Source organism: Sinohyriopsis cumingii, chromosome 3 (genome assembly GCF_028554795.1).
Source record: "Sinohyriopsis cumingii isolate HCF-2022 chromosome 3, ASM2855479v2, whole genome shotgun sequence".
Classification (NCBI taxonomy): Eukaryota; Metazoa; Mollusca; class Bivalvia; order Unionida; family Unionidae; genus Sinohyriopsis; species Sinohyriopsis cumingii.
This window is the reverse complement of record NC_142963.1, coordinates 23,745,105-23,769,060: the sequence shown is the minus strand read 5'-3', so window position 1 is coordinate 23,769,060 and position 23,956 is coordinate 23,745,105. Positions and strand designations below refer to the sequence as shown.

General features: G+C 36.9%; 1 protein-coding gene across 1 annotated transcript in view; it reads right to left on the bottom strand.

Moving 5' to 3' along the window:
• LOC149802540 (ferroxidase HEPHL1-like) overlaps window positions 1-23,544 on the bottom strand; it is a 34,675-nt gene extending 11,131 nt beyond the window's left edge. Inside the window, exons 1-10 of the mRNA XM_089951792.1 lie at window positions 23,228-23,544; window positions 19,289-19,533; window positions 14,614-14,826; window positions 13,732-14,050; window positions 11,986-12,092; window positions 10,420-10,588; window positions 9,884-10,167; window positions 6,742-6,953; window positions 6,050-6,194; window positions 1,464-1,676 (exon numbers count right to left, since the gene is read on the bottom strand). Of these exons, the coding sequence (XP_089807918.1) occupies window positions 1,464-1,676; window positions 6,050-6,194; window positions 6,742-6,953; window positions 9,884-10,167; window positions 10,420-10,588; window positions 11,986-12,092; window positions 13,732-14,050; window positions 14,614-14,826; window positions 19,289-19,533; window positions 23,228-23,418 (2,098 nt within the window). The 5' untranslated portion in view covers window positions 23,419-23,544. The remainder of the gene's footprint in view (window positions 1-1,463; window positions 1,677-6,049; window positions 6,195-6,741; window positions 6,954-9,883; window positions 10,168-10,419; window positions 10,589-11,985; window positions 12,093-13,731; window positions 14,051-14,613; window positions 14,827-19,288; window positions 19,534-23,227) is intronic.
• Window positions 23,545-23,956: the final 412 nt, after the last annotated feature.

Genomic DNA, 23,956 nt, shown 5'->3' with positions numbered 1-23,956 from the left:
AAGATAACTGTTGGAGAACTTTGCTTTCTCCAACAGTAGTACTAGCAAGTACTTATTATTAATGAAAACAATTTATCTGTGGGAGACTAACAACACTGTCTACGTGGTTTCTTTTTATTTTATATCTTAGACCCCAACAAATACATTTACTGTGCCCTTTACTATGCAAAGCATTCTAAACAAAGAAGTATATAACAATAATTCTTGTATAAAGTCTCTACATGAATGCTTGTTACAGAAAAAGTGCGGTACGGAAGTTACCATGTAGTGCACCCATTTTATGTCCACGTTGCATTAACGTCAGCCTTGAATGACAAAATGACGTTGGGCCATTGTCATTTACCTAATTGGCCTTCTCTTTTGATAATATATCGGGTCATGGTTGGCCCAACGGCGAGTATTGCTGGTGCCTACGTTGGCTCAACGTCTCAATTATACGATGATCTGTAGAGACAAAGCTGGCCCGTCACATTGGCCCAATAGATGGCCTGTGATTTTTGGCCTGCTGCATATAATTATGTTGGGCCGACGTTCAAGACAAGTTGGTATCCATTTGGCCAACCGTTGTCTCAACTGAAAGCCAATGATTCAAATGATCTGTGTCCGTCATGTGTGATGTTACAATACAGTTGACAAGAATCGACGAGTGTTAAGTTCTAAGTAAAGATTCTATCCTGGCTGATTTCATCCACAAGAGATACAACAATTGAATATTATAAACATCTTAGACTTAATTACAAAACTGTTGCATTAATGGCAAATTTATTAATTCCAACTATTCTATGCTTGAATACAAGCCATTCCATCTGGTTTCCACGAACATGTCGGTAATTTCAGTGCCGAACATGATTCTCAAATATGTGTAAATATAAAAATCACAAATTCATGAAATTAAATTAATGTACATGATACTATATGAAGAATATTTCAATAAACATAGTGTCAAATTTAGAAAAAATATTAAAGACATGAACAGAAAGAAGCCGTGAAATACTGAACCGTTAAAACAAGGACTCTGATTCACGTGTTGGTCGTACCGATTTAGTTTTAAGGGGCGTCATGTGAATGTTTTAAGGTGGGGAATATTAAACATGGATCAACGTGGAACAGTGTTGGACAAACATGTATATCCCCATGTCTGCTTTACAACCACAGAACAACTTTGATCCATCTTGTGGTTTTCCGACGTAGGGCAATTAGATCTGTCAGACGTTGGTCTAACATCATATACTCAACTCTGAACATGCGATTATATGCCAACGCTGGCCCGATATGAGTGTGTTACCTGGGTTGGCACTTAATTTCCATATCAAGCATTGAATTAATAATTTCGTAAAATAAACAAGTTTGCGATACATGTTTGAAATAAATATTGTAAACTACATTTGTAAATTTTATGTTAACTGAATGAAGAATGAAGGGCTTTCCAAATGTTATGGTTTCAGTATTTAATCCAGACTCACCCAGGTTCTGCACTTGCATCAGTGCAGTAAAAGACAACCCCGACATCACGAGCTGGCTATCCCGATGAACTTTAGATATCATCACATTGTTGCCTAGAAACGTTACCCCATGTAGACCCTCTGATTCTCCAAAGCTAATAATGTGCCATTCCACGCGGTCACCGGCGCACACCTTAAGGCCTTCCAAATTGCCGTAGGCCCTTCCGTTAATGGCTGCAAAGAGGTGATTTTCTACTTGACACTTAATGCTGACGCATCAGAAGAGTGTTTTGGCGAGGTGACCAAAACACTGGCTAAGTTTTAATTTGTTATTAAGGTGTGTTGATAACCTTTACTATGACTAATATAATAGATTCGTGTTTAGAATTCCATTGAACTAAAATCATTGAGTGATGATCTTGGCTGAACTATATTTCCGGTCAAAAAAGCCAAAACGCACCTCAGATTGATTGCACAAATAACATATCGGAAGATCATAACTTTCAAGTTCAGAATCTTATGTATATGGAGCTAATCTCTCTTGCTAAATCAAAACGTTTACAGTAAAGCAGCAGCGAAGAGCCTTTAAGAACCCGTCGATTCTCCCAATCCCCTTTTGCGACAGAATATCCTCAATTTGAGGACTCCATAAACATGTGCGCCCCAGGGACGGCCCACCCGTTTGACGGCCAGGGGTCTACTTAAGTAAGAGAGTTGGACCTAAATTCTCTCTGGCAAGGTATAAACTCAAACAACGAAGGGTTGTATCACATGTCAAAATGTTGATATTGGGTTAACGAAGTTGTTCTGGGAGGAGATGTCTTGGTGACTTTTGCAAATTTAGCCGTCTCGTCTATCTCCCTCCCATATCCGTGTCCTTTTTTGTGACGAGTACTGGATAAGAAGCACAGCTGTTAAGTCCAATTGATAATTACTATTAAATAACTTTTAGTTGAGCTACCGTGGTTTTCTACTAGAGCGTATTACATGTAGTCGTGTTCCGAAGCCTATGTTGTTTATACCTTGCTTCTCATAGCACTTTCAGGAGTGCTTGACATTAAGACCCTGGTGCAGAATTCTGTAGCAAAACAAGGCCAAGGCATGCAACAAGAGTGGGGACACTGCCTACGTAATGAGTAATGGAATTTCCATAATCCTAAACAACAAGGACAGCATTGAGTTGTATGATTTTGCATCTGCATTTTCATCGTCTCCGAAGGCTAAACCGTTCGTGACAAGATTTACAACAAGGTCGTTTCAAATAATGCCTCAAGAGGTCTTTGGCAGGCAACTAGCAGACTACGCTAAGTGAGCAAGCGAGCACCTACGCAAGACGTTTCTGTATCCCAGCGTTGCGCCGACACAGCCGATGTGGTCGTGGAATACGTTTTGTATATTGTTTTGCCGGACGTTCCAGAAGAGCCGATGATATTTGTAGTTTAGCCCTCGCAAAGGCAGTGGGAGAACCTAGCTAAAAAACTGTACAGCTGTGTTGTCCTGGCCAACCGACCACAGGGAACGATATTCATAGCCTGGTATGCCCATACTAAAGCACATCTTATTGGCGAAATTTCTGGCATATCTCAGAAAACTCAACCATCACAACCCAGATTGGTACGAAGGCTGTACACTGGATAGACTTTGAGTTTTATTTCAGCCCTTGCCCCATATTTTGTGTTGCGGACAACCACGGCATAGACTTGGGACCTCCTCGCTGCTACACAAATATCCTGAAACGGATTCCACAAGCCATTGGCGTCGGAACACTTTGTTCTGATAACACCAAGAAGTCGGAACGGAGCGTCACCTTGCCACAGTGAGGAGGATAGACCAAGATAGGCACTAGATGGCGCTAGCAGATGCGCAAAAGACGAAGTCTGATAGCTCAGCGCGTTTAAAGAACATCAAACCATCAGGAAAGGAGGAGGGTAGAGTAGGCTCTGCTGAACCAAATTCTGGTGCTGATGAAAAATCACCAGACCTACGCAACAAATCTGCAATCGGCTGCAATTCCTTTGGGCTGCAACCTATATGCAGCTTGTGAGAAAATTTCTCCCTTTACAGCGGGTGTGATTGTAATACAAAAAGAGATTGTGCATGTTCTTGTGGTTTGCCCTGCCGATGCTTTCACCGTACGAACTTTCTGTTGCGCGTTTTGTCCATTGACGGCAGCGACAAGCGTTGTACTGTCGCCGGCAGCAACCATTCCTGAACTTCGATATTTAAGCACTGCTGGTATGGATACAACAATATAAGGATGAGATGTCTACGCAATATGGAAAATGCTGGGTCTGAAACCCATTCTAGTCCAGTGCCAAGGGGCATATCGGATAGAAACAAAAAAGTGATAGTAATGCCTTTCGTTCCAGGTCGAGCCAGCCAGTACCTTTTGCAACTAGTGAATGATGAACGATTATATTCATATTTGGAATCCAGATGACTGGACATGGTAGTACTTACCTGTCTTTAGTTCACAGTATGCAACCTTTGTCTTTTAATTACACTAGGTAACTTGATCTTAAGACGTGAAAGACAGCATACTAGTTATGTTTCTACCTGGCGTACAATTCCAGTTAGTGCTTCCCGGGAGTCGTCGGTACGGACAAGGTCGGCAAACAGCGTTTATGCAGAAAAGAGACGGGGCACATAAGGAATGTGCCGCTTTTAGAAATTTCCGTCATACTGCTGCACAAAACCCCGCTGAAAATATTGCTGAAAATGGACGCAGAATTTAGAGCTTGTTGGTGTAGTCGCCTCAACCATCGTCGCAACCGTCGTTACAGTCGTTGCTCCGGCCGTCTGCGTAAAAGCTGCCGTTCGCTTGATTTGCTTTTGTCCTAAAAGGTTTAAAGTGATGTCTAGCACTGGGGCATCATGCCGCAGACATGTCGCATGATGTCCCACCCAGTCACATTATCCTGACACCTGACCGACCAGTCCTAACACTAACCTCTTAATGCTGAGCGCCTAGCGAGGCAGCTGTTAGTACCATTTTTGTAAGTCTTTGATATGACTCGGCCGGGATTCGAACCCACGACCTCCCAAATCCGGGGCGGACGCTCTAACCACTAGGCTACCGGAGCGGTCACCATTGGGGTGGGGGTGGGGGGAAGACTGGACTTCAAGAGAGATAAACTGTTGCTTTTGGGTTGCAAACATAGCCAATGGCTCGTCGCTAATATCATGTATAGTTGCTAAAGTTATATTGATATCACTATTGTCAGACGAATCATTAAATCAGTCAGAGCTTCATAAGTTGGTACAAAACAAAGACAACCCGTCTCCTGTCTGTATAAACAAGCTTTCTGTGCACACTATTAATAGCACACGCTGGAGGCACAGCTGTACTTCTGATCAAATCCAGCTACAAAAAACATCAAAATCCTTCAAAAGATATGGGTGAACTCTACCTTGCGGAACTCACTAAAACTCATCCAGCTCCAACTACGATCACCCACTGTCAAACAATGACATGTTACATTCCTTCATCTTTTCTTTTGATATATACCTGGTCAGAAATGTCATTTAACAGAGCCCTTTGGCACCAACCATCTTATTCCGCTTGTGCCTGGATCGGAGAGGGTCTTCTGTTTTTTTCGGTATATTCTCGCGAAAGTGTGTTGGGGCCGTTGTGGGCCCTAAAATCGAGACAGTTTTCCCCTTCTCCCTTGCTGCTACTATCATCAGGTAACAAAGCCAGTAAATCAGAATGTTTGCTGTTCGTGTTCAAAGTTCAGCATTAAAAAATCATACCTTAATGATAACTTTCACAAATAAGACTTAATAAAATCCTTATATAACTATTGTCATCATCATCTGAGGTGCACTTTGTTTTCGCTCCGACACCAGCCAACAAGCTGGGTACAAAGATTTCTTGTCTAGTTTAACTGATTATTTTTCACAATATATCATCAGCTTTTCCTCTTTATGTAAAAGGATAAAAAAATATTGACGTTTAAACAAAACAAAACCAGCAATAAAATAATCAAAATAAAAAATCCTTCATAAGATAAGATATCTTCTTAACATTCCTAAATCATTCACATCTAAATTCTCTTCATACATTAGAAACGGTTGTATTTGGTGTAAAAACAGCACATAAATGGAGTTACCCGGGATTTTACAAAACAATGGAGAGGAAGCATGTTACTCAATCATAAACATACTGAGGAACAGGTGATTTAGTCAGTAGTTCTCAGTTGTCTCTATTTTATATGGTTGGTTGTGCTGCTTTCACTACGTTTTGGGATAATTTTTCATAAGCGGATTATTTATATTTGGGTGCATGTCCAAAAATGGGATCAAGGTTCGTGATAAAAAAAACACATCATTTAATACACAGTATCATGATTCAAGATTAAAATCTTTTTTCAATCGTCATTCGAAAAATTGCTGTAAGTAAAACTGATCGAGAAAATAATAAAATTTTGCCTTTACTTTTGCATGCCTTGCTGTTGCACAACTTCTCAACTTTTAATTATTTATGTTTTCAACCAAGCTTGCAGTCTGTACAATCTACTCTTCGACAAGAACATATTGAAGTTACCCGAAGCGGTCATTAAACGAAACAGACTTTCAAAGTATTTTTATGAAGGGAAACTACTCACAACGCATCATGTTAGATTCAATAAAATCCGGATCTGATTCGTTGCCTTTGCCAGGGGCGTAAGTGGCAATGTTGTCATCAATGTACCAGGACAAATTCTCGTCTATACTTGAGTAAAATAAGAACACGTCTTTGTCGATGTACTTCTGGAATAAGAACACGTCAGAGGAGACATGATTAAGGTTTTGCAGGTGAAATGAGGTTGAAAATTGCAGGTACATGCGCAAAATTGCAACACACAGATAAAGCAGAAAAAGTTTTAAGTTAGTGATTTGCTCATCTCGCCCTAGGTCTGCAATATGTTGGGCATTTGGGTATTATCCCTCACCAAGGAAAGCAGTTACAGTGAAATTCAAGAGGATAAAAAAAATGCCATGCTGCTACACAGTCGCCAACATGTCTAAATGTGCATGAGACATGTTGAAAGTAACGTATACATGTGGTGTCTACTTCTTTATCAAGACTGCATCTCAAACTATATCATTCAAATTGGGTTTAAAAGCTAAAGTAGACACTGTGCCCAAAAATGTTCGCGATATATCAACAAACAAAATACAGTCAAATTTTCTGTAACCATTCACTCTTTCAATTGTCACAAGTGAGAAAAAATGTTGCTGAACCAAAAGGTACAGTCCTCTTTATATTTTAATTTCTTGCCAATATACGCAAAACATATAGATTTTATATTATTACCTGTTTGTTAGTCACTGGGTCCAGTGCTTCCGGTTTGCATATTAGAAGTGGGCCAATAAGTCCCGAATGAATATCGCGAATAGCATTCACCGCAGAATAATACATGTAGGTCAAACATGCTGGATCATCCTCAGTTGGCGCCAAATAACCGGGAACCGTGTAGTTATAGGTCCCAACGTGTCCAGGTAAAATGATGTGACCATGGAAATCGCCTGAGGAGGAAGGGAGAAGACTCTTTTATTTCTCTTTCATTCTGGTCACATGCTACTTGATTCATGCATCTTGGGTGCCCATAAAATTCAAAAGGTGTGAAAAGTGCAGAGTGAGTCAAAGGATGATTAAGCTTGCGTGAGTCTAAATGTAAGTGCGAAGGATGGCAAATTCATTGTACAATTTTTAAACTTACGATTTTAAAGTATTCTTCCTTGTTATCATCTTTTATGTATGCATCGAATACAGCAGGCTGCTCACAGGCAAAGAACAGCCAGTAACAGGGGTTACATAAAACTGCTAGCACAGTTGTAAGAAAAACAATCAGGAAAAAATATAATTGTGCAGGTAAAAAAATAAATTAAAAATCTCATCTACTCATTTTTGTCTTTGACATTATAGATTAGGAGAGAACTAAATGTTACATCCAGTTAAAGGGCAGCAAACAGACTAGTTGTGTGTGCGTGCGTGCTTGCATGCGTGTATTGTACGTGCATGTAATGTGTGTGTGTGTGTGTGTGAGAGAGAGAGAGAGAGAGAGAGAGAGAGAGAGAGCTAAGAATAAAAACTGTCAATAGTTTTTGTTTTAATACTAAACTATTAAAAGCGAAAACTTTTTTCCCGGGACCAGTTTAAAGCTTCAGCTAAGAAAACTACTTAGTTTTTCATACGTGTACCATACTAATTCCTATTTGTCTTTGTGTTTCATTCGTGTACCATGCTAATTCCTATTATTCTTCGTGTTTCATGCGTGTACCGTACTGATTCCTTTTTGTCTTAGTGTTTCATACGTGTACCATACTGATTCCTTTTTGTCTTAGTGTTTCATACGTGTACCGTACTAATTCATGTTTGTCTTAGTGTTTCTTACGTGTACCGTACTAATTCCTTTTTCTCTTAATGTTTCATACGTGTACCATACTGATTCTGTTTTGTCTTAGTGTTTCATACGTGTAGCGTTCTAATTCTTTTTTGTCTTAGTGTTTCATACGTGTACCGTACTAATTCCTTTTTGTCTTAGTGTTTCATATGTGTACCGTATTGATTCCTTTATGTTTTAGTGATTCATACGTGTACCGTACTAATTCCTTTTCGTGTTCGCGTTTCATACGTGTACCGTACTAATTATTTTTTGTCTTAATGTTTCAATAGTGAACCCTACTAATTCCTACTTATCTTAGTGTTTCATATGTGTAACATACTAATTCCCATTTGTCTTAGTGTTTCATACGTGTACCCTTCTAATTCCCATTCGTCTTAGTGTTTCATACGTGTACCGTACTAATTCTTATTTGTCTTAGTGTTTCATACGTGTACCATACTGATTCCTTTTTGTCTTAGTGTTTCATGCGTGTACCATACTAATTCCTATTTGTCTTAGTGTTTCACACGTGTACCATACGAATTCCTTTTTTCTTAGTGTTTCATACGTGTACCATACTAATTCCTATTTGTCTTAGTGTTTCATACGTGTACCATACTAATTCCTATTTTTCTTAGCGTTTCATGCGTGTACCGTACGAATTCCTATTGTTCTTAGTGTTTCATACGTGTACCATACTAATTCCTATTTTTCTTAGTGTTTCATACGTGTACCATACTAATTCCTATTTGTCTTAGTGTTTCATACGTGTACCATACTAGTTCCTACTTTTCTTAGTGTTTCATGCGTGTACCATACGAATTCCTATTTTTCTTAGAGTTTCATACGTGTACCATACTAATTCCTATTTTTCTTAGTGTTTCATACGTGTACCATACGAATTCCTATTTTTCTTAGTGTCTCATACGTGTACCATACGAATTCCTATTTTTCTTAGTGTTTCATACGTGTACCATACGAATTCCTATTTTTCTTAGTGTCTCATACGTGTACCATACTAATTCCGATTTGTCTTAGTGTTTCATGCGTATACAGTACAAATTTATATTTGTATTAGTGTTTCATTCCTACATGTATCATACTAATTCCTATTTGTCTTAGTGTTTTATACATGTACCGTACTAATTTCCATTTGTCTTAGTGTTGTATATGTGTACAATACTAATTCCTCTTTGTCCTAGTGTTTCATATGTGTACTATACTAATACCCATTCATTTTAGTGTTTCATGCGTGTACCGTACTAATTAAAAAATTTTGTCTTAGTGTTTTATACGTGTACCATACCAATTTCTATTTGTCTTTGTGTTTCATACGTGTACCGTAATAATTCATATTTGTCTTTGTGTTTCATACGTGTACCGTAATAATTCATATTTGTCTTATATGTGCTTTTTGAAATATTTTCGTTGTTACATTATACTTTTGGCTTTTGACCATACTAATATAGCCATCCATCTAGTAGTAATTCACTATTTTGTTAAATGTGATAAGTTTTATTTTCGTATTATAATTGACAGACGAAGGTGACTCCAAATGTAGAAAGGTAATATCTTAATCATATGCCGCTACTGATTCCTTAGAAAAGCTGACATGAAAACGACAATATCACCCGACTTCTGCAAATTTTAAATTATTAATTCACTCTCAGAAGTCAAAATTTCACAGATCCTCGCAAGAGAATCACACACACACACACACACACACACACACACACATATACATATATATATATATATATATATATATATATATATATATATAAAAGCTCGAATTGTGTAAGGCCATACAGTGTACGTCGAGTACTCTGTGAGAGTACATTGCGTTCATTAAACCCGATGACCACGCAACGAGTTCAATGTAATTTGTAATGCATTATATCAATGATTTAAAAGCTCAAATGGCGAGGCTAATAACAGCGGCATCCTATCTATATTTGACGCGTGTTTAGAGAAACAAAATAGTAATGTACTGTATTTTCCTTTGAGACTATTAATACACAAACACAAAATTATGCAGAATGCGAATATATGTGTAATTCAGGATCCCACCTTGCGGATTTTCCTTTGCCCAAGTTCCCTCCATTCTCTTTTCCATGCTGACCCCATGCAGGAATATAGAATACGGTCTAGTTGCGTTATTCATGAGATTAATGATAATAGTGTCTCCAACCTCTGCCCGAATAATTGGTCCCAAAATCCCTAGATGGCGCTCTTCTTCGTTGATGTTGCTTCTTGTTCGGAATCCAGCATCAGTGTACCTATGGTAGCGGGCCTTCTTGTATCTCCGACCAATCCTTGCACCCGATTCTGTGCTGAAGTACTTTGATGATAATCTTAATAATAATAATAATAATAATAATAGCGATGACGATAAAGGGTAATTTTATGAGATGTTAAATGAAACGAATAGTAAAGAAGAAGAACAGAAAGAAAATGATGAATGGTGGGACAATACTTTGAAAAGATAAGAAAGCATCGACGAACTGTGCTCAGAAAAAGTGCGAAATATAGAGTCAGAAGGTTATGGCGATCATAATGGAACTGATGAACCTATTCTAAATGACAGAGCTGGGATCTGACATTACCTCGCCGGGTTGGTCAGACTCCCGCCGTCGAAATGATTCTGACCGGTTGGGGCGAAGTCCCATATCTCTTCTTCCACAGCCAAGAAGTATTCTCTCCTTCTTCCACTCAACATCTCCTGCACTGTGTAGTCCCTGCACTGCTCCACGCGGAAATTACATTGCATACCACCTGAAAGAAAGTATGGTATTGCTCTCTTAAGAAAGCTTCTAGGAGTACAACATGCCACGAATATATATATATATATATATATATATATATATATATATATATATATATATATATATATATATATATATATACACACACACACACACAAAAGCAAACTATTTTGACAATTGAAATAGTTTTAATTGGAAATATTACTTGAACATTATCATGGGTTACAACCCTAAATAAAGAGACTACTACACTGTATGTACGCACGAGAAGTAGGTTACAGAAGTTCTTTTCCTTTTTATGGGTGTCTGGATCGTTAACCTTTGACCCCTGCACTCCAGTTACTGAAGCATACTTTATTCCAAAGAGTGGAAGGCACAGACGAAATCTGATGAAAATATGAAAAGTCAAACTGAATTTATTGGGTAGAAATAAATTTTAAGTTTGGATCAGGTCGACCTTGACAATGGCTTTTTCAGCCACTTAAGCAACATGTTTCCTTCCTAATCGGAGGAAATAAATAATAAAGTTTGCTGATTTTTAAAAATATTTTTCTTTTTTTGAGAGGTGGGGTTGGGGTTGGGGTGGAGTGTGTGTATGAACATGACCTTCGATCTTTCTATCTCAATGTTTATAGCTTCTGTTCTTGCTATAACAACAATGTATCCACAAGTTATGGAGCAGGCATGAGGTTGTTAGTTTAAGTCATTATCCAGGAGCTATTTCCGTTGCTATAGTTTCAGTAAACTTGACCTAATCTGACATCATTCTAAATAGGCCTATTTCTTACGCTAAATGTAAGCTCCTTTTAAGTTAGAAGGATATGACCCTGGAGGCAGATGTTCTGAATGAAGAAAAACAAATCGAGCGTCTCGTATCATATATATCCGTGCATAACGCAACCGAAGTACGAATAGTGTAGGCTTAGATCGGCAGTCGCATAATATGCCATCAGCTCGGAGTCTATTTCAGATGTACAGCAAAGGTGCCAATCTTCCTGCACATTATGGGAAGGCAATCTGGATTGACTTTACGCAGTATGCAGTTAAGGTATCATTTAGATTAATATATACTTTAAAATTCTAAACCGTTTCTTGTAAATCCCTTCTGTAAAGACTTTGCCGGTAAGTTACTTCTTTAAGTGTTTAAATTAGATCACTACTGATTCTCTTTACACTTGTTCAATACTTCATTCTTTCTCGCTTTGTTTTCTGTATCGCATCTACCATGATCTGATTATCTTAAATATCACCTTCTGAATAAGCGTATAATTTGAACAGGAAACTATTTTTATTGGTATGTCGTGGCATATAAGCACATTATAAACAACTTATATTTACATGTCGATGAGGAAGAATGTATATGATTAGTATATATTCTTCTTATTCAAACTAAAGTGTACCACTCACGTGTGGTGTGTTTGGTATTGAAGCAGGTCACCTTCCAGTTGCCTGGATTCAATGGGGTCATCATGGCGCTGGAAAACGTGGCTGGCCATATTCCGAGAACACTGGCCCTGCAATACGTTAAGGAAGATAAAAAGAACAACAACAAACAAAATTATTGCTATTAAAATAATAATAAGATATTAAAATGTGAAACATCTTAGAAGAAAAAGCGATCTATGTCGTGTCTTTAGATGTCTGATGGAATTTGTGAAAAGGTGAAAATGCTTTTGGTTGTTTATACAAATGAGATTACAGACAAACAAACAATGCTTTTAGGATGATTATTGCTACGTTTGAATCTCCGTCTTAATGTTTTATTGCGCAAAACAGAATGCACAATAAATGTTTATACTGACGTTGTACTTGCAATCTCTAAGCATTATACTAAATGGAAAACAATAATGTTCTGTTGCTGTTATGCATATCAATACTATGTGTATTACTTTCATAAAAAATTAGTTTTGTTAACGTCGTTTAATTAATGACGTTTTAATGCTAATATCCTATGAATGGATGGTACTGTAAAGATAAGTCATTTATTTTGTGTAGTTCGATTTCATTAATATGATTCTACGGCTGATGTACTGTAACAGTATAAGTATCACGTGATCCAGCAGGAACATTACTCGTGGCAGAAAGGTCAGACGGACCTAGCTCCCGCGTAGCAAGAGCGAACCACGTGACACTTGTTGACTGCAATCATTTTTCAAACTTACAGACTCATTCATTTAAATCCCTAGTATTGCATTTTCTTTACTGCATATTAGCTTAGTATATAAAAGGACTTTAACACAGAACAAATCGTTCTTAATATTACTACTGGTCTTGGAAGAGCTATATTGAGTGGATAAATTCATTTATTTAATATGATCATTCGTTGGAATTGCAGTGCCCTAACATTAATTCATCTCAAGAACGTTTGGATTTATAACTCTACTGGAATTACCGTGAATTCATTTAGGGTACATTTTGATTAATAGCTCTATAGGATTTACCGTGAATTCGCCTAAAAGACATTTAGATATAAAACATAGTGATCCTTCCGTGGTGTTGGTTCATAACATTACGGTTATCATTTAAAATACATGTAGAACTTATTCGGACTACTTCGAACTACTGGAATTGATAGAATATTTAGGAGTTTTGTTCACTTTGTATTTTAGGAAAATAAATTAGTATTTTAAATTATACAAAACTTGTTGGTTTTGCTCTTTCTTGTTACCTGGTTTAAGCCCTAAGAGTCACATTAATGTTTATGGCACACACACACACACACACACACACACACACGCACACGAAGGAGGAAAATATGCTGTGAACATATTCACTATTTGAATCTATTGATGCCAAGATAGGACAAGATGAGATTTTATTTTCGACATGCAGGGTACTTTTCAACATAGAAATATTGTTTTTTTAGTTTTAGATTTAGGGTTTGTTAACAATTCATCACCATGATAGCGACGTTTCAGGCAAATTCGATATTCCCTGTATCGGCTGAGTAACTTAATCAAGTATTTATATAACTCATCAAAAGTTTTAATATTTGATTATAAACCTCTGAAGCAGAGGTTTAAGAATGACTAATTTTTTCACGGAGAAATATCTGGCATTTTTATGCGAACTTAGATCTGCGTGTGCGAACCATTGTCTGTTTGATGAAATTAACTCTTCATCCAACGTTCGCCGTTAAATGTCACATCTCACCTGTGCTGCCTGTATACGAAGGTCTGCCCATGGATATAAACCGGATGGTAACCGTCACTCAAAGAGAAGAAATGCCAGGCCACTCGGCTTCCGGCGCAGGCGGTTAAGTTAGGCAGGTTGCTGAACACGTAACCATTGATAACATACTTCCTGTTATTTTCCACTATGTTCTCGTCCATAGGATTATGGCAAGCGGACACATTTTTACACCGTAGTACATTTTCATCAATTAGCCATGATTCATTTTCATCAAAGATATCATAATAAAGAACGAATTCTTTATCCACATCATTTCTCTGTCCATCTGCCGTTAGTATGCCTTAAATTAAAAGTGGATGTTTTATATTAATTTATGCAAAATAATAAGATCCAAAGCCTACTGTTAACAATGTGAATAGAGAAAAAGATTTATGAAGAAATCTAATGCAGATTTGGTCTGATGAATGAACACAAATTAATGCAGTAAGACATATTTTGCCCATATGTCCATTATCCAGAACAAACTACGAGTAGATTGCTATGCATCGGCAAGCAGAGAACTACCATTTTAGTAGGTGACGTACCTAGTGAGAAATCCGTACAAAAATATATCTAGCCTAGCCCTCAGGTTTGTTTGGACATTGCCGCTGTCCATGGACCCAAATGTAGTTCTTTACAATATCCTCAATTGTTTGAACAAACATAATCATAATCATAGAGGAAATACGTTTCACATAATTATCTTTGAGAGTTGAAATCTACCTTGATACAAAATAGGATAGAGTACAGAGGTAATCGGAAAGACGAAGATAACCCATGGCTGCTGTCAGTGATTTTTTTAAATTGAAGCAATAAAAGGAAAGAATGATTATTTTCAATTCTGGAATAGTAATAGTAATTCACCTTGCTTGCACGTCAACAGTATTCCAAGAAGGCCGGCGTTGACTTCTCTATCTGGGTTGATGTGAGAGTGATATGCCCATGGAATGCAATTAGGATCGTCCGCTGTTGGCGCAAATCTTTCCGTGATTTTCCAAAGATATGTATTCGTTTCTCCGGGTAACACAATATCATCAGTTCTGTTAATGACGCTTGTGTTGTCCATATACATAGCACCTTCGATAAATACAGAAAGTCACGCTGTTTTATGATCAAAACCTATTTCAGTACTTCTGGAAATAGTTTAATGGATCTGCGTCTATTAGATAAAGCTTTGTACAGAAGTTATTAATATATATTGAACGGAAATATATTGCAAAACTGATAGAGTAGATATAGCGAGTGCTGGACCATGCTAAAATTTAATACGGCTGCAAATTTGTACCTGGACAAATTTTAATGTGCAAGTTGAAGATCTTTTAAACTTTAAAAGGTCAGCCTACTATGGCTGGGTAAAGACAGATATATAATGTTTGAAAAAAACAAAGTCAGATTTTAAATTTCGCATGGTGACCCAGTACAAAAAGTAACTAGTTTAAATGGCAGTTTTTAAAATTTTACTGTAAACGTTATGGTGCGATCAAGTAGTCAATTTTATGCTAAATGAAAATCGAATAACTGGTTTTACACCTTATACAATATTTTATTAATGTTTGACGGTGCCGTCTTAAACAGCTCCTTCAAAAGCATGTTGCAAGCAACCATAGAAGAATGTAAACATATATGTGATATATTGCAAACAGTTAATATTATATTATAGTGTGCAGTGAGTGCTCAGACATTTAACAGCGTGATCATCAGCAAGATGCAGAGCCTGCAGTCCACCGGGGAACTTTGTCAGTGGACAGTCGTTCACAATGTGTGACATGGTCTGTAGAGCCCCACAACAACAGGAAGAGTCAATGGCCTGGCCTCAGGGGCGGATTAAGGCTCATTGGTGCCCTAGGCACTGACAAATCTTGGTGCCCCCCTCCTTTCCACGTACACCTGGGAAGATAACCCTAGGGTGCACCATGATCAAGAAAGAGAACATTATGATCAATTTGCACTAGTTTTATCAATTTTTTTTACAAATCTTCATTCGTTTTTTTTCTTTTCACCGTTTTCTCAACTTTGTGGTGCCCCCTTTGGCCCTGGTGCCCTAAGCACGTGCTTAGTCTGCTTAATGGTTAATACGCTCCTGCCTGGCCTCATTGGACAAGGTTGACTGCACAACGACCCTATCCTGTCCGAAAATGGTTCAGCGTGTCCACAAATGACGTGGAAGGTTGAAGCCAGGAGGGCAGACAGATGACTCAGCTACGAGGGAGTGGTTTACAACATCTGTTAAAGACCACTCGATACTCCATGCCGAAACAGCTGTTATATCCTCCGGCAACGAACCAAACCAGACTGGGCGTCTCGAAGTCAAGCGGACTGCTGGATCTGAGGTGATGTCCATGTACAGTGGAAGTTTCTCACTCGCATAGACCTTAGCCATCACTTTAGTGGTTGCTTCCTGGCGACGCAGCTGTGATGGAGGAGTGATGCTGGCAAAGGAGTAGGACGTATTGTTCCAGAGATTATACGCATTGTTGTGTGGAGCTGGACATCAAATAATAATATGTGTGCTTGCTTTTCTCGATAATTTGTGGGAGTAATTATGCGATTTCTTATATGACAAGGTATAACGTTTCTGGCATTGGGTTGTACGATACTGGTAAAGTCACACAGTGACAACGTTTCAGTTTCTTGGTCAACTGTGGTTTATTGTTTCTTGTTAAATCCAACATCGTTTAGAACTGGATGTTGAAGACATTGTGAAAAACAACATTACTTTTTGAACGAATAAATAATATGCCCCAGACAGTTATACCACCACATATTAAATAATATATTTTGTTTGAGTTTTGTGTCAACCTGTATAATTTGATTCATGTAGTAAGCTTGAAGCACCTTGTAATGTTTTGACTCTCGTTCTTTCTTAGAATGTTTTGCTGTGGCTTATGTTCCTTTTGATGGAATATTTTAAAAATGATTTCCAATGTTCGTACGGAGTTGGCTTTTGTGAACCTATCTTCGATCCTTCTTACTTTTGTCTTTTTCATCTTCAATTTACAATAATATTTGGAACATTCACTAAAAAACTCTTGAAACCATGTTAATCAGATATGACACTTTGAGTAAAGTCAGATGTGATAATAGGAATAAACAGAGAAATGATAATTGGAGTAGACTCCAATACCTAGAGCAAAACTCATATGATACTTATAATAAATCAGATATGACACTTCGAGTAAAGTCAGTTGTGAGAGCTGGAGTAAATCTGATATGGAACTTGGAGTAAATCGAGTACAATACTTAGAATAAACCTATTATTATAACAAAATTTTAATACGCTGCCAGATTGATCAAAATTAAGGGGATCTTGAAAGTTATATGAGTCTAACTTAGTTCTAATCAAAGCTTCAGAAGTCTATATAGGTCGCATTTTCAAATGGTGAATAATATGTTATCATACAAAACTGATATTTGTGCCAAGTACAATCTTTCAGTGCTACTTTAAAAATTGAAAATCAGCTTGAAATCGAACGAGGTAAATAAAGCAATTGATAACAAGGTGTGTTAGAAATGTGGAGTAGAAAAATACATATCTTACTTATACAGAAATAGCAGTTACTGCAAATTTTACCATAATGAGTACAGTACACAGTTACAATAGTCAGAAGAAACTCGAAATCATTCTAAAATACACAGTAGAGAATAATATACACAAAGATTCAGCCAGGATAACAAATTCAGGGTAATTTACAATGCAAAGGTAAGTATTTTAAATCATTGAAACAAAAGATAGGATATCACACGACCTTAGATGTTCCAAGCAAATTAGAGAATGTGATTTTAGACTGCATAAACTTTGACCTCTTCTGTTGTTGTACTCTGCTCCTTTCGAGATAGAGGTAATGCCAATTTGAATGATAAAAATCTAGTGAAGTATGTGAAATAGTGTGGTTGATCCAAATATCATAATGGTACGAAACTTTTGAAATATTGTTTATGACAGATAAATCGAGTTTATAGCCTTCTGAAATAATTAAATTTTGATGATTTAGCAAATAGACAAATTATGGCTGCATACACCATAGCAGACGAATTTCAGGATATATAAAAAGACTTCAAGTTACTGGAAAAACGGCAGACACCGTGCAACGTTCAACGGTAGATAGCCAGATTCAATGCACAGTAGAACACGCTGTTATACAAAAGATCCAATCCAAAGCACTAAATGTACACCTTTAATGGAAGAAATTTTGAATGATGCAAACGAAATAAAAATGGGACTTAAAGAATAAAACACTGATTTCATGTATCAATTGGTAAACTAGACGCAGCCTTCAGCAAGCTGCCTTCCCATCATAAAGCTTCAGATGAAGTAAAAAGAAGCAAAATGTTCTTTGATTTTCTTGCAATTTCCAATGTTTCTTCTTGCTTCAAAAATATTTATAATTTCAGAGTTCTCGAATTTTGCTACTCCAATGGCGGTTGAATATAAAACAGATTCTACACTTACTGAATCGCCATGTCTTGCTGTAAATCTGACTATTTTAATAAATTCTATCTCCGTTTCTGTCCAATCATTGCAGATTGACCTTATGAAGTTAACAAGATTTTCAAGTGATACTGTAAATTCGCCCGAATTATCTGTAACCGACTTTAACGAAAACTAAAAAAGAATCCAGAAAAAATAACGTATTTTGGCCTCGCCTAAAAGTAGCATTAATATTATAAAACTATCAGGGACGTAATAGAAGACTGCAACTTTCTGGAAATATCTGCAAAAAAGATATGACCTACACAGAAAGTGCATTAAAATTTACAAAAACTGTTGCGGACTTCGGCGGAAACGTTTTGCAAGCGTTTTCTTCTTACAAATAAAATTTAATGCAATGTCCAAGGCACCTGCTATTTTTTACCATCGCCATTTGAACCGTATTCATCATTAAAAAAAGACTTTGCGTACAAAATTTTGATCTGTTCTACGTTTTTACATATGTCACGTGATCATATTGTTTAAGATAGTCAAAGGTCAACAACTGAAAAGGATTCTATTATTTTCCGGCAATAATGATTAAATCGTAAGTTAATGTTCTGGGCATTTTCAACAACCCGCATTCTTGTTGTTAAGAAATGCAGTGATATTATATACTCTAGGCAAAAATTCCTTCTCAAGTATATGGGTTTGGAAAATTGTTTTTTTTAATTATTTTAAATCCATATCATTACAAAGTGAACATTATCAATAACCGTTTGAAGAGGATGCAGTTCGATTCAACTTTCATTGGCAGACACGAAAGATACATGCATATAAAATATGAATCGAATGCTAAGTTTGAAAAGTCTTCCAGATAATAAGTAGAGATCTTCAGAATGCAGACAGTTTTTTAAAAAAATACCTAGCATAACAATGCAAAATATAATATGTTATGTCCTTGCCGGCTGTTTAATATCAGAAATTTAATCTGGACATAAAACTCAATCAAGAATCCAACAATCTAACTGACTGAAATTGTTCAGTCTGATTAAACTGACCGATCAAATGTATAAGTCTAGAAGTAATGTAAGATTTGTGTTGGTGAGATTTGGGACCTTGTCGAATTACCTTCATTGTTTTTGTTGTACCTCAATCCGTGTGGGTGCATGCTCAGCTCTCTGTCGGCCATATTCTTGAAGTGAACTTTGATTATCTCCCCTACCTCTCCACGAATGATCGGACCCAACAGGCCCAGCCAATCAGGTTTTGGAATCTCTGTCGTGAAGTTGGAGTTCGTGTACTGATTGTACACATATTTAGTATACTTACTGCCTATCATATTGGGACCGTTTCGGAGGAACTTGTCAATGTAACTGAAATAAAGGAGTTCTAATATGAACTGCATGAAATATTAGTTTTTATAAAATTATGTAAAATTTAATTAATAATGTCAAAGCTTTCATTAACATACAAGAGTATTTTGTGGTCAAGAAAACAGCAGGCGGGGAATATCCGTCCGTAATTTCCATACCTATGATTTCATATCCGTAAAATACGGAAATATTTGTCTACGTGGACAAGCTTGAAGGAAATCGCTTTCGTCAAAATTAGACTCTGCACGTGCTATTAGCAGAGTTGGTGTTCAGATGTTCATATGATGAGTACACTGAAAGGTTTTGTTGATTGAATACGATTTTAAATGTATCACGTGTTCATCTAATATGCTGTTGGTTATCGAGCGATATTTGAATTGAGTCCATCATCACGACAATGGATTTTAATGTTATTTTTTACATTTATTTCACATACATGGTACAATAGTATTAATTTGTAAGGCACATTCCATTGGAAGCAAGTGTACGTTGCGGTGGGAGACGAAATAATACCCTGATAAAAACATGGATCGGTGTCCTTCACATGTCTAAACCCCGAGTGCAATGTTAATTACTATTTTAGTAGATGGAGCAGTCAGGTAAACATCGAAGATCGAGTTGGGGTACGATTCATACTGTAGGTGTATTCACTAAATTAGCTCGTGCATCTTCTTATATGCACTGATGGTCAAATCTTTATTAATCCGGTTGGTTTTGAATGTTACTCATACTGTAAAGCTAAACGTATTTACAGACTTTCAAAGAGGAGGTATGTAATAAATATGAAACCGCATTTGCGGTTTGTTTCGAGCTAGGGAAAGATTTCATTTGATATGGCGTATGAACGTCTCGACCTGAAGACCGCGACGTATCACTAGACCGTCCCAAAATCATTCTTTTCCGAAACAAAACACGATTGTTTGGTGTGTATATAGCTTACAACTGGTATTGACTGCCATAATCTACTTATAACTTTTACATAAATAAACAGCAAACGAGAGTTTCGTGATAAATACGAGAATTGTTTATTAAACTTCTGAATTTTTCTTTCTTTGAACCTGCCAATAAATTTTATCTCGATGGATTTACAAAATAACTTCAATTATTCTAAAAGTGATTCACAGTTGCGTGTGCTGAACTCCGGACACCTGCAGATACATGAGTGTTACGTAACATAGGCAAATTATAGTGACCTAAGCATGCCAGAAAAGAAGAATAATTCTTTTACAGATTGAAGAATGTACCGTAAAATCCTGGCGCTCTTAATGTACTCTCAATTGGAATATTGTATTACACTCTCTTACCGACTCATCTAACAATCTGCAACAATCTGCAAAACATTGTTCATCTATACTAACATTCAAAAAAGAAATTACCGAGCACAACATTTCTGTTCCAAGTCCAGCTTCTGTGCTAGTAAACCGGCAATGGCATAAATGCAGTTCGCTGAATTATGATTTACTTGCGTATAATCTTACCGCCACGCCTTCCTGTTATTATGGATTTCCAATAAAACTGACCATATTTTTCTTTTTGAATGCAGACTAGAAACGGGACTTTTATCGCACATTATTATTAATGAATTAATACTGATACACTTTTATTTAGCAATGTTCTTTACACATCAGAAAAAGTACTTTGCTACCAAGGAAATGCAGAAATTTATGTTTAAAACTAAATGATTCACAAACATATGATTACTTTATTTTTCATTATGACTACAGTTAATATTTTACATACCAGACTACACCTAACACTATCCCATTATGACTACAGTTAAAATTTTACGTATCGGACTACACTATCCCATTATGACCACAGTTAAAATTTTACGTATCGGACTACACTATCCCATTATGACCACAGTTAAAATTTTACGTATCGGACTACAATTAACACTATCCTTCCGCTCTCGCACTTCCTTCATCCCTCTAATTTTATTACATGTATGTACGTAACCTGCCTTGACCTTTTTCCAGAACTTTTGTCTGCATTATTAGTTTTTTGTATTGATAATAGAGAGGAACTTGAAAGTTGAAAAACTTGCTCCCAATCCTGTTGCCATATCTACATACATGAAACTTGGCAATAAAATATTTTTAAAACTACTTTACCTATGAAATCAAACCCAAGTTTACGGATGCAAATATATGTCATATCCTACAATGTTCAGGTGGTTTCATTATTTTAATGCTGATCGCGAATCCTCAGAAGAAAACCCATGCCCTAGAAGATAGTTGTCTGCGATTGGTGGGCGGGAAGGGGCTGTTATTAATGGGAGCAACTAATGAAGACGGTGAATACGAAGGGAATATACTTTTATTACCACAGCATTAATTCGTGGGCTATTTTGGATATAGTGAAGAGTTATTTGAAGCAGAGAACGGTTTGGCATTTGTTAATGGCTGGTCAAAGGAAGACTTTGGGTTGCAATCGCTTTCCAACATGAAAACGAGTGATCAGAGACTTTTGAATGAGATTGTCCTAGTTGATGAAACATGGATTTTCTTTGCTGGACACGATTCAAAAGAAAATAAATAATATAAGTGAAAAAACCAACAGAAAACCAAACAAACAAAACAATAACAAAACAAAAGAGCCAAAACGCACCCCCCCCCAAAAAAAAACAAAAAAAAAACAACAGAGGCCACAAATAACTAGGCACAGTTAGACTGTCAAGAGTGCTTTATATGCATTGCATTTTGACGCAAAAGACCTGGTCGTCCAGGTGACTGTGCTTAACTCTTCTAGTGTCACTGGACAATACTATGCCTCTGAAGTGTTGCCAAAAGTTGTGGAACACTATCACACCACGAATTTGCAGACTGATTCCCTAGATTTCCATCTAACCCATGAAATGCACCAGCTCATAAACCCGCCTTCATGACAGACAGCCCTATTGAGCACAGCATCCAAAGGTTTCCACATCAACGTACAGCACCAACTCCAAGTGAATTTGGCTGACTCCAGTTATCAAAGGTTAGGTGAAGGCATTCGCGTTCAAAGCCACCATGTGGTTGAAGTGTATGTTTTTTTGGTGTATGAACCAAATACCAGCAATTGAATACAAACTGACATTTAATAATTGGATAATCAGAGTGAGAAAGTGTGTAGAAGTGTCGGGGTTTATGTTACTTTTATGGGATGCGCTTGGTGTACTGTTCACTAATAAATAGCTTTGCTGTACGGCACCTTAATATGCAGAATATTTCAAATACAAATTGATAAGTTACTGTATACACTAGCGCATAAGAATGTCCAATTGAAAACTGCATAGACCTAGATCTGCTATCGCATAATGTACATCCAGATCTAAGTCAATGCAGTTTGTTTGGCATGTTTAGTAGAACAAAAAAAAAAAAAAAAAAAAAAAAAAAACAAAAACGTAGACTCATCTGCTGAAACATTATGCAGATCAGGGTCTGTGTAGTTTGCAGCTGGATTGGACTTATATGTGAACATATACGATAGTTTTGGATTGATCAGAAGATATTTACGTATGAATATTTTGCTGTTTAATGAAACATTTTCCATGCTTTACCTCTAGCTTACGTAAATAAATAGCTTACTATTTTTATATAATAGTATAATATGAAACATTAGGTCATGAACATGAACATTAAAAATTATGTTTGTTGTCAAGGAAAGTCATTCTCAAAATAACAAAGAAAAAGAACATAACGATATAACTCACGAATTATTTCCGGAATGTGGATCTGTCCCCATGGGGAGGTAATTCCACTTTACTTTCTCTGCTGCAATGAAATATTCCCTGATATTTCTCACTTCAAAACCATCTCCCTCCTCCATTCGCATGTGGACATTGCGTGAGTACACAAGACCGAAAAGTTCGAGCCAAGTCATCAAAAAGAGTTTGTAGGACATTTCTTTGGATCCGTTGTCACGTCCAGTTTTTTTCCGCCTTTCCTTCCAATTCTGTTTTGTTACTACACGAAGCTCAGCTGGTTGTAACAAATTCGTTCTAAACTGTAGGCGGTGGGACCCCTTATATAAAGGCATTGCTCAAAATAGTTCGTGTACCCAAAGCGCATGTCATTTGGCTGGAAGATATGGATAAATCTGGGGATGGTGTAATACAAAATGCCTTGCATATCCTACCCACCTAGGACACAAGATAGTATTAGAACCTAGTAACTTATGATAAACTTGGAATGCTTGGTAGGGGATTGTGTGAATAGTCCCCCTTGAAAAAATATCTATTCTGTTTTAGAACTTGGACATGTTTGCCAAAATTTATAGTTGAAGTATAAATGAACTTGAATCTTAGACAAGTTTGCACCTAAGAAAATGCTGATAACAACGCAGATATCAGTAGGAATTGATTTGTAGTGCTTGATATGTGTGTGGTTTTTTTCCAGTTTCACAACCTATTTAGATAAAGGTAGATGGTACACAAATCATT